This window comes from Lepidochelys kempii, chromosome 1, assembly GCF_965140285.1.
Source record: "Lepidochelys kempii isolate rLepKem1 chromosome 1, rLepKem1.hap1, whole genome shotgun sequence".
Taxonomy (NCBI): Eukaryota; Metazoa; Chordata; order Testudines; family Cheloniidae; genus Lepidochelys; species Lepidochelys kempii.
In genome coordinates, this window is record NC_136380.1 from 251,594,361 (window position 1) to 251,610,139 (window position 15,779).

The 15,779-nt window shown below is 38.5% G+C and overlaps 2 protein-coding genes across 5 annotated transcripts in view; one reads left to right on the forward strand and one right to left on the reverse strand.

Moving 5' to 3' along the window:
• Positions 1-15,779, forward strand: part of PARPBP (PARP1 binding protein) — a 151,547-nt gene that overhangs the window by 38,685 nt on the left and 97,083 nt on the right. The window lies entirely within an intron of this gene.
• Positions 1-15,779, reverse strand: part of NUP37 (nucleoporin 37) — a 31,794-nt gene that overhangs the window by 13,113 nt on the left and 2,902 nt on the right. For 2 of the 4 annotated variants that reach the window (XM_073323435.1, XM_073323446.1), the window contains exons 2-5: positions 14,622-14,833; positions 12,333-12,457; positions 8,612-8,684; positions 5,736-5,830 (exon numbers count right to left, since the gene is read on the reverse strand). In XM_073323435.1, coding sequence (XP_073179536.1) covers positions 5,736-5,830; positions 8,612-8,684; positions 12,333-12,457; positions 14,622-14,777 — 449 coding nt within the window. In that variant the 5' untranslated portion in view covers positions 14,778-14,833. Of the gene's footprint in view, positions 1-5,735; positions 5,831-8,611; positions 8,685-10,136; positions 11,523-12,332; positions 12,458-14,621; positions 14,834-15,779 lie in introns of those variants that run through there. The other 2 variants (XM_073323469.1, XM_073323461.1) reach the window with 2 other exon arrangements.

A 15,779-nucleotide genomic window follows, 5' to 3' on the forward strand; every position in this document is an offset into this window, starting at 1 on the left:
CTGAAGTGAGCTCCTTTTTTTTTAAAAAACCCAGGTGCCCTGATTAGCCTTCCTTAATTGATTCTAGAAGCTTCTTGATTAGAACACCTGCAGCCAATCAGCCTGTCTTAATTGTCTCCAGAAGGTTCCTGATTGTTCTGGAACCTTCCCTGTTACCTTACCCAAGGAAAAGGGACATACTTAGCCTGGGGCTAATATATATGCCTTCTATTACTCTCTTGTAGCCATCTGGCTCGACCCTGTCACACTGACTGTCTATCTATCTATCTCTCCCTCCCTCCCTACTGTATTTTCTGCTGCATGCATCCAATGAAGTGGGTTTTAGCCCACGAAAGCTTATGCCCAAATAAATTTTAGTCTCTAAGGTGCCACAAGTACTCCTCGTTCTTTTTGCTGCTACCACTCTTAGATATTAACGTACTTCCTTCCTAATGTGAACTAAAAGAATCCCTCAAAACTTTTAAATAAAGTGTTTTTGAAAGATGTTCATACTGAGAAATTGAACTTTGTTTCTGCCAGTGAGTGACCTTAGAAAAAAGTCCATGAGGTAGTTTTCAAACAGATTAAATGTGGTGATTTTTAAGGAATTTACAGTCTAGAATAAAAGTTCTCACTACCACTTCATGATCCTCAGTATAAATCATAACAATGTCACACAGGAAACTCTTCACATTTCATTAAAACCCCCCCAGTTACTTAGTATTACATTAATAGCACAAAATTAACCTGAAATGTTTCTTTCTGAATAACTTCATAATTAAAGCTTATTCAACTAAGTTCCAAAGATTTGTTTTGGAAACTGCTTTTACTTTTCCAGGATTATCAGATATTGTACATAGGAGACAGGTTTAAACTTGCATAATGACCACAAATAGCAGTGCAATAGAAGCTAAACAGAATCACATCTGGGGGACATATTAGGATGCATACAACAACAACAAAAAATGGGCAGAGTAGAAGACTATGGAATCCAAAAATCAGGAAATATTTTCATTATGTCACAATCTTTAATCTTATTCCAATTCCTTCTCCATTGTAATCCATTACAATGCATAACAGCTATCTTGGTGAATGAGCTCAACAAGCCTTGGATTTGAAAAGTCTCAGTCCTTAAAGAAGAAATGTTTTGGTAGCATTATAAAAAAGAGGTATCAATGCATTCCAGATACTGGAGGTGGTGTTCTGCCAGAATAAATAGGGTAAGGATAAGATAAAATAATACAGAGTACAATAAAAATCTGCTCATTTTTTAATTCTGGCCCCCAAAAAAAGGAATAATTTTGAACATGTGCTATAAAGACTAAATAAGAGTGGTGACAAAGATATTCAACATTGCAGGAGGCAGGAACAAATGAGGACAGGCAGAAATTTTGCGTACACTATGGCCAAGAGTCTGCAATGTTTATTGAATTAACAAAATGACACCCAGGAACAACATGTCCTGGCAATGGTTTTAACAAAAGTGAAGGACCAGGGAAAGAAACAGCAGTTTGGAGCCATCACTGGCTTTCTTTCATTTTGGTTTTTATAATACCGAGCAAACTAACTGTTCAAAGACCACACAGATATACCAAGATTTGTGGTGTTGGGCAAGCTACTGCATTGGGAAACCACTGAACATTGCACTACATTTTGGCATTCCAGCAAATCCAATCTCTAACAATAGAACACACCTTCCTGATGTCAATCCTTCTCCCACATATCTCCATTCAAGAAGCTAATCTAACCCTTGCTGCCAGGATGCACTTGCAAAATTTGTGGTCACATGAAACAAAAAGAAAAAAAGATTGAACCTGATTATGACCAACATAAAATCCTAGAGTCCACTTCAATGAAACAGCCTGCATCTTGGCATGAATAGTCCAAAATGAATGGAAGTGAGAAATTATCTGAGATATAGCAACAAAGCAACACCATATACATACAAAAACAGGGGGAACGAGCCTGCTACATATATATCTTTTGCCATGATATAAAAAATAAGGGTGGGTAGGTGGGTGCTGCTGTGTGTGCTGGAGTAGGAAGGTTGTGTCTCTGACCCCAGCCTTGGATGATGACAGCATCACTGACCAACTGCAACCCTTCTAAGAAGCAAATCCTTTCCCAGCAAATTGGTGCTAAGCAGTGTATTCAGAACCCTTTGACATACTTGAGTTTCAGCTTGGTACTCAACCTGAGGCCCAAATCAGCATGCAGCTGCGGCACATGTGACAACCTCAGGGTCATATAGGTAGTATTGGATGCGGCCCACATAACATATCATGAACCACATATGCAGCCCACAATGGTAAATAGGTTGAGAAGCACTGGTAGAGCGTGAAAAGCCAACTGAAACTCTGGTCAAGCAGTGAGATAACATCCAAAATCAAATTCTGCAATTTTATTTTCCATTAGAACAACAGTATGGGGCTCTCAGCTGGAAGTGTATCAATGCCCAAGCTTGAGTATTCTTCGAAGAGATATTAAAAAATAAAAAAAAATGTTGTGCATAATTACTTTGCTTTTACTTGTTCTAAAATATTCCACATTAGTTTACATGGTTTACCACTGAAATGATTTTTAAAGTTTGGTTAATGTAATAATTATGATTAACATTTGTTTCCGGTATGACACCTGCCTCTATTTGCCCTCCATTAATTGTTGTAACTTTGCCATTACATTTTCAATTTTTTTTAAAAATTATTTTCTCTCCTCTTCTGTGAAAAAAAGACTCACCTAAAGTACATGGGAAATTGCTTGACATATTATACAGGGAAAACTGTGCTGCCAAATGCACAAAGTAAAACTGAAAAATCCAGAAAAATAGCTCCCTGCAAACTCCAAGATCTCCTATTTACCTACATTATAGGTTACAAAAGAACGTACACAAGTGAGATTTTAAAAATCAACAGCATCCCTTTAAGCTGATATACAAACTATTGTCAGGGATCATTTCATCCACCACAGAAATGTAGCTACCTCTGGAATGAAATGAATCAAGTGTAACATACAGTTGTTTAGGAGAGGAAGTTAAAAAAAATAAATCAGTTGACTCTGCACGTGGGCAGATTAGGATCTTTAATGGCCATGGTCGATCAGCTTTGACAGTTTCACTGAAAGATGGCACCTCCAGCAGAATATTGCCTCCTAATGCTGTATTAGAACAGAAATTTTCAACATTTTTAATAGTGTGGACCATATTTTAAACACAGAAATGGACTTCTCCTTTTATTCATGACTCCACACACCATTACTGGAACTGCTTTCATGAAAAAAATCTATGTATTAATTCTCATTTCAATTTTGTATCTGGAAATAAGGGGGTGCCTACATCATGGACTCTTAGCAAGTGCTACAGTTTAGGAATTGTTGAACTGCAGGACTTATTCAACCCAGACTCACAAGGAACATACCACCTAATGAATTACCAAAGCAACATCTAGATTTTTACTGGAGGTCTTCATCCAAGAACTGATCAGGCCCATCCCATATTTCTGACAGCATTATAGCACAAAGTTTTAGTGTCTAAAATATTTCTATATCTCCACAGAATTAATATTTCTCATATTGTAATAATATTACTTTGTGCCTTTAAAACTGCATTAAATCCACTGTTGTAGAGATGAAAATAGGAAAAACCTAGAGAAACTTCTATGAAGTCCAGAAAGCTGTATATTGAGAATTACTGTATTAACTACAGGTAAGTTGGAATAAGAGCACTGTTCGTATCTATAGCGAACCTAACAGTAAGAAATCTAGCAATATCCCCAAACACTGGAAACTTTATCCTTTTGTATTCTTGTACTAATTGCTCTAGTATTGCATAGCATAACCATTTCAACAGATGCCCTATTCCTAGAGCAACTAATAGATGTGTTCACATTTTTGTTGAAGAGGCAAATTATACAACAAATTAAGTAAGATTTCTATGAATTTTTACAAGGCCTTTGAAAGACCTGCAGATTGCAATCTCTTTTGATTTTTGGACTATAGCTCTATATTCAATTTTTAAATGAAAATGTTATTGTCATTCTCCCCGTTTCTATCCCTTGAATAGAAAAAATATGAGAACTCTCAGGTGGCCAAATACATCCCATTTCTTCCCACGGCTGTTAGCCAGACTTTACCGTCTACAGTGGGGAAAGTGGCTGCCTTATTTTTCACAGCTATTGAGTTCAAATTTTGGTGGTGTTATACTTTCATTAAAAAAAATCTTATCTTTTATTCTTTTGGTGTCAAGTGGATTACTACAATTTAAACAATTCTTTCTTTCATCCTTAAATATGTTGTATTTAATGGAAATATTTAAACAACTCTTTGCCGAAGAAACACCTCGTACTAGTCTATTGTAATGAAGAAACCAAGACATGGATTGAAAAGGGAATGCTCCTTAGTAGCTCTTAAAAGTATCATTTTTAAAAGACTTTTGTCGTATGTTTTGAAAAAAAAATACAGGACCTTTGTACTGACCAAGGTAATACCTCTGAATTTTCAGTGGGAATTAATTTAACATCGTGTAGCCCACTGTATGAAAATGTCTTCCTTTCTCACAGAGGTAAGGTGCTCATAGCCTTTGAACTGTATTTATTAAATCTTCTCTTCAGTTTTTTTCCCTAAAAGACAGACCAAAATCTCATCCAAAATGATAAATTAGAAAGTCCAGCTATTGTGCATAAAAGTGAGAGACATTTAAAAAATAATTCCTTTAGAAAAGGATTGCCTAGAAGTTTAAATGGTCATGTTTAACAAAAAACAATTAGGAATAACGTGGCTCCCCCCTCTTAAGTTTACAACTCCCATTCTAGGTTTATAAACCCTACAAGTGTCTTACTTTGTCATTTAAAAGAGTAATGCTTTTCCAATATGGCTGATTTTAACAATATAAGTTCCACTGAACATTTGGTAAAGTGGAGGGGGTGGTGTGTGCGTGCGTGCGTCTGTCTTTGATTTTGTCTGAACTTTTTACCAGGGGTTCTAACGGCCAAATCCTCAGCTGGTGTAAGTCAAAGTTACTGGAGCAATGATGAGCTGTTCCAGAGTACGCACATCACATATCAGATCCAACTTTAATTTTATTGGTTTCTGGCTGTGCAGGTGGAACCTCACTCCTAGTCTTTTAAATGGAGAAATCAGGGGTAGGGATTATTTTGGACGTTATTTGGCTACTGATCTATCTAAGTGTGATTGTTATATCAGTAACTAAAAAACACAATCATCTTAAAACGACACAAATCACCTCTGTTCTGACATCTTCCCCATCTCTTTGGAATATTTTATCACTGAACCATTAGCGCAGAGGCACCAACCTGTGGTTTTGGGGTCACTTATGGCCCTTGACGCTCTAACCAGATTTGATTTTTAATTAAATATGTTTCCTGAGTCTTCCCCTGTGATTTTTAAATGTAAGTGTTTGAGTCAGCCCTGCCACGCAAGGGAGAAGGTAAAGGCACCACCTCCTCATAAACCTGCCATCACTTCCTCTGCAGCTCACAAGGAATTCTGAGTAGCTACTGTCCCTTCCTTGCTGCAGCTGCTCAGCAGTCCCGATGTCTGCCTGCCACATTGCAGGGGACAGAGAGGAAGAGTATCTCTGGCTGTTACGTCTGCAATGCTGTGCCAGACTCTGGTACAGTAGGATAGACGCTTGGCTCTCTACCTAAGCCTCTAGGAGGCGCTAGCAAGGGATAGCTTTTCTCCTCATTGGAGCCATCCAAGGCAGTCCAGGATTTCAATCGCACCGTGAAGAGAATACATACCTGCACGTGTGATCATCACTCACACTTGCAATATCCTGACCTTCTTTAGGGGCAAATACCAGATCATTAATGTAATCTGAGTGGCCATCAAAGATCTGTCAATGAGAACAAAAATATTTTCATACTGAAGTCATAAAAATAATAATTCTGATAAACAGCAATATTTGAGCATTCCAGAAGCTTCTACAATGTATTCGGGAATTGCTACAGGAAAAGCATACACATTTAAAATGAAGTCGGGGTTCTACATTTAGAAGTAGAAACTTATGCCATTATTAATTATTTGTATTACCATAGTGCCTACAAGCTCCAGTCACAGTCCAGAACCCCACTGTGCTAGGTGCTCTATAAACACAGAACAGAAAGATATTGTTTGCCCCCGAAGGGTTTCTAGTCTAATTATAAGACAAAATACAACACATCTACACGGACAGGGGAGTACAAGGAAAAGAGTCAGTATTGGTCAGCGTGGTAGACAGTGGTCTTACACACCAGCAGTCTAACTGTTCTAAGTTATTTTTTATGGGCATCATTGCAAAAGAGAGTTTTAAGGAGGAGCATGAAGAAGGATAATGAAGTCACTTAGCAGATGTTTACAGGGAGCTCCTACCAAGTGTGTGGGGCAGCATGGGAGAAAGACCAAAGGTGCTTGTTTGAAAATTTAACAAGTGCCTGCTTTCAGTTCTTTGCTGATAATTAGATCAAACCAGGTTTTCCTCTAAGACAGTAATGTCAGACTATAGTCTGTGAAATCCTTCTGAAAGTGCCAAATGCAAATAAGGTTTACTATTAAAAAACAAAAATGGCTTAGTGGTTACAGTCAGACTAATCACATTCTTTAACTGCTTTTGCATGTTTTGTATATCTGTACAAAGTCCCTTGTTGTGTAAAATGTGTGCTATGTTGAATCAAAGTCCTCCATACATCCACTGTAAATTTTGACACCCAGGTATCTGCAACAGGTAGTTTTCAGTCAAGTGACATTAGGAAACTGGGGTATCAAGTTTTAAAAAAAAAAAAAATCAGCCTAACATGAGGCTGGTCTGAGTTCTGAGCATCTATAACATGTTTTAGGACTGTGTTGTGTATTACAGAAGCTCTCGCCTTTTAAAAAAATTTTTTCAGAGCAAACAGATAAGATTCCCTTGGATGGCATTGTCAGCAACTTGGACACAATATTCCGTATTATTCTTTGCTTACAGGAGTGGATCATGAGTGGCACAAGCATAAAGACAATGATACCTGCAGCCTCTCCTCCTCTGAAAGTGCTGGTTCTAGGGACAAGAGTGTATACACATGCTACAGCACCGCTGGATGGTGCGTACAACTTCATGTGCACATGTGTTTACATTCCAAACACACACAGTCATTTTGGTTCTTTGCTGATTGAATTATGGCTTTTTTCCATTGTCCGTTTAAACGCACAGAAGAAATCAATTATCATATATAAGGAAGATGAGCTGAAACCTGATTAAGGTACAATACAATACAGCAAAAATGCATAATATATTTTAAAAAAAATATAAAACTGACAGGTTAATACACCACAAATGAAAATGCTGATGAGAAAAAAATAAACGTGGATCTCAGCAGTGTCGATTTTCCTAGCAAATTTTTCTTGAATTTCAATGGAACATTTGTATACGCTAATCAGTACAGTCAATTACACAATAAGTGTAGGAACTAGAATGCTATTACGCACCAAGATGTAAGCTAGAATTTTCAGAAGCCCAAACTGCTTAAGTCACTTTTGAAAAGGGACTTTGGAGCCTAAGTCACTTCGGCATTACAAAAAAATGACTGTAGATAAAATTTTCACAAGACAAGACAAGTTTCTAAAGCAAATATGAGTTCTCCACTGCTGCAAGCGGCGGTATTGCCTTCAGAGCTGGGTGGCCAGAGAGCAGCAGCTGCTGGCCAGGTGCCCCGCTCTTAAGACAGCACCGCACCATGCCACACTTACTTCTGCGCTGCTGCTGGTGGTGATGCTGACTTCAGAGCTGAGTGCCAGGCCAGCAACCACTGCTCTCCAGCTCTGAAGGCAGAGTGGCTTCTCACATCCCCACAACCCTGGGAATACATTCCACACCCTCCAGTTTGAGAACCTCTGCCTTAAATAAATGGAATAAAAGACTAATGCATTTATAAACATTCTTTGAAATATGTGTTTGTTTTCATATGGCTTCACAAAAAAGCAATTGCTGGTTTAAGAATGTATTTCTCAGAATTGACTACAATTATGGTACAAGTGACTGCACTGATTTCAGTATTAATGCTTTTAATTATTACGATTATAGGAGGAAAATCTTAAAAGTTGCAATTAAAACAAATTAATAATGATTCCCAACAATTCTTAAATAAACATTTATGCTGTATCTCTAATTTATACTCACTCGCTAACTCTTTCCTTTATAGAACATTCCTAAAGAAAGCCTAGATATTAAAAACATTAGTATGAACTTTTGCCCCCAGCTTTCAGTATGTAATAGAATCTTTTCACTTCCCACTTCAAGCTCACATGTTGACAATCTGTCCTTGCCTCATTTTAGTCCAAGCATAAATAATTACCTACTTGCTTTTCTAGAGTTCTGTTAAATTCAGTTATGCAGTCATTTTTCTTTTCTATTAAGAAGTACAAAACAGGAATAAATTGCAATTACATGTTGCATGCAGACCTTTCCCTCTTTAACGTGTTGATTAAATGCTTCCAGATATTAGGACACATTCAATGTTGCAGATCATAATAGCAGATATTTCTTTTACAGTACAATTACAGTTATCTTGTAATACAACATGCAGGTTAGGGGATAAAACAGACTAAATTCTGCTAGAGGCTAAAAAGATAGAAAAATAAATTCTAATAATGTGCATCTTACCTTATATTCATTCTTATCCTGGAGATCTGAAGTGAATAGCCTTAACTTCCTATCAGCAGCTGCAGTACAAAATCTAGAATAATTGGGGAAGGGGGGGGAGGAGAAGCCTTTCAATCATTTCTCACTTGCAAAATTTCCATCCCAATTTAAGTTAAAGATTCACTTCATTTTTCAGAAGAAAATTCAGATTATGCTTTTGAAAATGGAAATTCTTCTGAATATTATAATTCCCTTTTGGAAATAACAGTCTTTACGGTATTCAGTGGAATGCAGTGTATTGTAGCTGCATGTCAGGTGGCAATGGATACTTTATACTGAAAGAAAACTATCCATTTTGCCCAACCAAATAAGTCACATATTGAATCAACTGTGAAATCTTTGAAATAATAAGTCAATTATAATTAGCATTTGCACCTATTGTTACCGGTGGTGATCAAATGACTAGAGAAGTTAAAACATTTATAATAGCAATTGAAAGAGATACTAATGTAAGTTCATAAAGCAGTTTCTAGCATGCTTTAGCAGTGGTTTAAAACACAAGAATGGTATTAACACTAAACATTTTATTTTTAACAAACATCAGATTTGGCATTTGTATACTATGTTTGAAACACCGCTTGAACATTAAAAGTACTTCTAATTGTTAAACAGGTACTACTATTTAAGTGTCGGCAGTTTGTTCAGACTTAGGGCATGGCTACACTTGCGAGTTAGAGCTCATTAAAGCAGCCCTGGGCGCCCTAACTCACGATGCGTCCACACTGGCAAGGCATGTAGAGCGCCCGGACTCCGCGGCTGGGGCACTCCTGGTAATCCACCTCGATGAAAGGCAGAACACTTGCTGCGCCCCAGCTGGAGCGCTGCTGCACCAGTGTGGATGCCCTGGTCTGTTAATGCACTCTGATCAGCCTCCAGAAGTATGAAAGACTCCGAAAGAATTAGGAAGAGGCCATGTAGAAGCAAAGAGGACATGCTGCATGAAGTAATGCAGCAGTCCCTTAATGAAAGTCTAAAAGCACAGGAGTGGTGGGAGAGTTAAAGGAGGGTCTGCCAGCAGAATGCGGAACGCCAGCACCAAAGCACGGAGCAGCTGCTAAGCATTATGGAGCGCCAAGGGGACTCGATACAGGCGCTTGTAGCCATGCAGGAAGAGCACTAGCGCGCCCGCCCCTCCCCTGCAGCCCTTGTCCCAAAACTTTTTCCCTTGTGCCCTCGTATCACCTCCAACCCACTTTCCCCCACATCCGGGTTCTTATCACCACCAGCTGCCTCCAACACCTGTAGCTTCACCAACCAGCCCTACAAACTACAACCTGTACCCACTGCACTCAGCCCCCATCACCATGCATTTTAGCCAGCCTGAAGTGCAGCACTCATTGCACAACACTCCAGACAGGAAGGCAGAGTATGAGAACAGGACATACACAAATCTGTGATTGAACCGTTCCCCACCCCACCCCCTTGCCCTGTTTTCCAAGCAGTTGTGTTTCTTTTCAATAAATGAATTTTCTTTTAAATAAATGGATTTTTTGGCTTTGAAAACATTCTTTATTATTGCATTAAGTAAAAAATATCTTAGCCCAGGAAAGCAACAGGCACTGCAAGTCAGCATAGTAAACAGAGATTCCTACTAACATTGGAACCACTGCTCTTCACTCCCGTGCAGGGCACCAAACATTACTGGTGGCTTTCAGCCTTAAATTGCTCCCTCAAGTCATCCCTAATCCTTGCAGCCTCGTGCTGGGCCCCTCTAATAGCCCTGCTCTCTGGCTGTTCAAATTCAGCCTCCAGGAGTTGAACCTCCGAGTTCTATGCATGAGTGAATCTTTCACCTTTCCCTTCACAAATGTTATCGAAGGTATAGCATGTGGATATAACCGCGGGGATGTTGTCATCGGCCAAGTCCAGCTTCCCATATAGACAGCGCCAGCGGCCCTTTAATTAGCCAAAAGCACACTCCACGTCATTCTGCACTGACTCGGCCTGTTGTTGAACCACTTCTTGCTGCTGTCAATGCTCCCTGTGTAGGGTTTCATGAGTCACGGCATTAAAGGGTAAGCGAGTTCTCCAAGGATCACAATGGGCATTTCGACTTCCCCTACGGTGATCTTCTGGTCTGGGAAGAAAATCCCAGCTTACAGCCTGTGTTCCGAAAGATGCGTGCGTCATGCACCTTTCTGGGCCAGCCTGCATTAATGTCCATGAAATGCCCACGGTGATTCACAAGCGCCTGGAGAACCACAGAGAAATACCCCTTCCGATTAATGTACTTGGAGGTTAGGTGGGCTGGTGCCAGAATTGGACTATGCGTCCCACCTATCGCCCCTCCGCTGTTAGGGAAGCCCATTTGTGCAAAGCCAGCCACAATGTCATGCACATTACTCAGAGTCACAGTTCTTCTGAGCAGGATGCAATTAATGGCCCTGCAAACTTGCATCAACACAGTTCCAATGGTCGACTTTCCCACTCCAAACTGGTTAGCGACCGATTGGTAGCTGTCTGGAGTAGCCAGCTTCCAGATTGCAATAGCCATCTGCTTCTCCACCGGCAGGGCAGCTCTCAATCTTGAGTCCTTACGCCTTAGGATGGGGGCAAGCTCAGCACACAGTCCCATGAAAGTGGCTTTTCTCATCCAGAAGTTCTGCAGCCACTGCTCGTCATCCCAGACTTGCATGACGATGTGAACCCACCACTCAATGCTTGTTTCCTGAGCCCAAAAGCGGCGTTCCATGGTGAGCATGTCCGTGAACGCCATAAGCAATCTTGCGTCATATGCGTTACACGAGTTAACATCATCGTCGGACTCCTCACTGTCAATTTGTACCTTAAGGAGTAACTTGACTGCCAAACGTGACGTGCTGGCGAGACTCATCAGCATATTCCTCAGCACTTCAGGCTCCATTCCCGCAGACTGAAAGGGAAGACAGAGCGCGCAGTACAAAAAACGTTGAAAGATTGCATCAAATGTGGACGGAAGAACAGGGATAGCTGGGATGCGAAGCGATGCATCACGGGGTGTTGGGACAGGACCCAGAATGCCCTGCATCCCCCCGCCCCTTTCCCACAAGCCACAGCGCCAGAATGGAAAGAGGTGCTCTGTGGGATAGCTGCCCATAATGCACTGCTCCTGCAAATGTGGCCATGCCAGTGCGCTTGCAACTGACAGTGTGAACACACTGCAGTGCTTTCCCTACTGCACTCTCGGAGGGCTGGTTTAACTCACAGCACTCTACATCTGCAAGTGTAGCCATGCCCTTAATAAAAGCATAAAACCAGGTTTAATACTCTTTTACTGTAGTCCTACAGTTCTGTAGTTTCACAAATAACATCTGAATCTTGCCTGACATTGGCTTGTACCAGAAAGAGAATTTCATCCGGTCCTAATGCAGACTTGATTATTGTAGAATAGGGCATTACAAAGAGTCCTAGCAGTGTTCTTTCTAGACAGATTACAGAGAAGGTTAATTACATTTTATTTACACCCACTTTCATATTAATTATTTTGACTAATTCAAAACTGAATGGTTCTTTGAAAAAAGTAAAACTTAACTAAAGCCAAAGGGTGAAATTCTGACCCCACTGCAGTCAATGGGAGTTTTGCTATCGACTCCAGTGGGGCTAGGATTTCACTCAAAGAGTCTAACTTTACTTTTGCATTAAGGAATAAAAGGTGGACAGACAAAAGAAAAGTTGCTCTTATACTTAAATGTTTTTAAAATACCTTATCTGGGGAGGTAAAGCATCCAGTCTGGTTTCTGGACTCCATGCTATGGCATCGACTCTGATCCCATGATGAAACGTTCTTAGTGTCTCATACTGTATTCCTTCCACTTCTGTATCCTCCTCCTAAATATATAAAACATTGTAATAAACTAAGAGAGAAAATGGTATGCTATTATTGATCCTCCAAACAAGCCCTTCAGTTCTAGATTAGTGTGAATTAAGTCTTGTGGTGACCAAAAACTACTATTTGATTGCTTTTCAATAATGTAAGCTCCTCATGGGAAGGACCATGTCTTTCGATATGCTTGTACAATGACAAATCACACTTTGAGTGATTTTACAACATAAACAACAATAATAATATTCAGTAACTTGTGATAAATAAGTGAGTGGCTGGCCTCACTCCAGTTTCTAGTGAACAAGTAAGCATATCACAAAGCCAACACCGCAATTCACAACTTTGTTAGCAGTTTCAGCAGAAAGATAAAAACTCTGAATGGGCAAAAAGATTGAGACTGTAACTTTCAGAGATAGTAACTTCACAGACTTCAGGCACATTATCTGAAGGATATGGAAAAGTTTGCACTGCATCTGATCTTTGAGTACATATAGGATATTATTTTCAAGTGTTGTCCATTTAGGACCTTTGACAAGAGCTAAGAAAGAAGTCAAAGCACCATAAAGTCAATAGTATGTAGTAGGTTTTCCAAGCTAACTCGTTTCTAAGTTAATTACCGAGTGTTGTTAAATGTATGGAGAACTGCTATCACACAGCAGATAAAACAAAGGTAAATCCTGAACTGCGTAGTAAAGTGTATCTAAGGTAACCACAGAAACTGTTAGAAATGTACTGCTGTACTGTTTCAGCTACTAGCAGAAAAAGAAAAAAATCCTATGAATATATTGTTGTTATTGCTTATGCATTAGAAGGTCTAACAACATTTCCAATGTTCTACCACACACAGCCAAGTGCAAAGATTTTAGAAATTTGAGTCAAGGATAAAAAGCTCTCCCATAGGTTTTCAAACACGTAAACTAAAAAGAAACCTAACACTAAGATACCGTATGCCCCTTTATAAAACAATTTGTATTACTTGATTATTTATATACTTATGGGCTCACAGAACAGTATCTTAAAGTTTTATCCAGCTATTTGCCAACAGCAACTATGCAGAAATGTTCAGAGTGAGGATAGTGAAATAAAACTGTTTCTACTTGTAAAATTCTGTATGTCAATGCAGATAAAGCGGTATAAGAATTTTAAACATGTGAGTGCCATTCATTTGATATATTTTGTGGAGTTTTGCCACGTTTGGTAGAAATACTTCAACATTTTCCCCTCTTATCTGAGACCCTTTTAAAAGTGATCACTATTTTATGACATAATTTTTATCACTGAGTCAGTTGTCATGAAAAAAAGACACCATAGGAACTATATTCCACTTATCACAAAGTTAGGTCCTCATTTTAGGCCTTTCTTAACTATTTCTTAAAAAGCCAGATATATCTAACAAGAGAAAAATCATCAAAGCAAAATATTTGTACCACACAGGACACCAGCTCATTCTTTCCTTCAAAATATTATTTTCTGAAATATTGCAGCATTTTAATATAACTTATTTAGAATCAAAAATAATTTAATTCATCTCCGACATTTTGGGAGCTAACCAGAAACTTAACATGGCCATAAAACATTAATAATAGGTACCCAAAATAAAGATCAGGGCTCAGATTGCTGTTAAAGAAAAAGTTGAATAAAGCGTGATAAAACACAGCAGATACCCAATTACGCAAAGAATAGTGTGAACTTAGAATTGTTTAACTTTCCAGGTAGTAATTAATATCTTCGAAGAGATGCTGCAACAGAGATTACTTTCCAAGGAAAGAATAACTGCTTCAGTGTAAATCTTATTCACTGTGAACTATGACATTATGAAACTTTGTAGTAGCAGAATGAAAACCTCACAGAGAACTCTGTATAATTTCAGTTACAATGTGTTTCCAAGGAAAGAATAACTGCTTCAGTGTAAATCTTATTCACTGTGAACTATGACATTATGAAACTTTGTAGTAGCAGAATGAAAACCTCACAGAGAACTCTGTATAATTTCAGTTACAATGTGTTTCTGTGTGAAGCAGAGCTATTTGGGGAAAAAATATTAGACCCATTATAAATAGAGTAAAAGTGTTTTTGTTCCAACGTACTATTTTATCAGTGCCTTTTAAATACCGGCACTTTATTAAATACCGGGAATTAAAAAAATCTTTGATAAAAACATATACTAACCTGAAATCTGCAAGTCCCAATAACTACATAATTATTGCCACCATATGCAATTAGGGAACCTACATCTCCACTATCAAATGGATTGAATTCCACCACATGCACATAATCCTCACAATCCACAGTGTAGGTAGCGTTTCGAGAAGAGTCTTGCTTCATCTTCAATGGTAAAAATCAAGTTAGCACAGAGGTAACTTCTTCTGTAGAACATGGAGCTATATATCAAAATAAATATATATATATATATTAAAGAACTTGCTGCTACAGCAGTATATCAAAATACATTAGTTTATCAGCAGATACAACAACAAAACAGATGAGGTTGTCTTTAGAATCAATATTTTAAAAGTTAGAATGCAGTTCTACTCTTGAAATTATTATCTAAGATGACAACTTCCAGACATGAATTCTTTTCTGACTTGTACATCGAGAAAATTGTTCATTCCCAACTGTAGGGCCACCTTTGTAACCCCACGGTCTTCAAATTCAAAGGCAATAGGGTTGCATAACTAGAACTGAAAGTAGAATGTGAAGACCAGATGTAAATGAGGGCACTTGGCCTGCAGAATCTTTATTATTGATGATAAACAGCTATAATTTCAGTTCCCAGGCTGCCTTTGAAGGGTTGGTAGTTTGAAGGTCCCAGTATTAATTTTTTAAACTTATAAACTGGGCAAACTTGATGTGAAAATCACTGGTACACACGAGGAACTCAGACTTACTTTCTTCTGGTGTTGCCAGTAATGACTGCAGTACCAATTTAAACATATAGCTCATTTTTTGTTTAATATTACTTTTAGGGCTATCAAGCAATTAAAAACATTAATTGTGATTAATCACACTGTTAAAAAATAATAGAATACAATTTATTTAAATATTTGTGGATGTTTTCTACATTTTCAAATATACTGATTTCAATTACAACACAGAATGCAAAGCATACAGTGCTCACTTAATATTTATTTTTGATTACAAGTATTTATACTGTAAAAAAACAAAAGAAATAGTATTTTTCAATTCACCTAATACAAGACAAAGAAGTTTGTTTACATTTGCAGAAAGTAATGTTACCCGCTTCATGTTTACAATGTCACCTGAAAGTGAGAACAGGTGTTCTCATGGCACTGTTGTAGCTGGCATCACAAGATATTTATGTGCCAA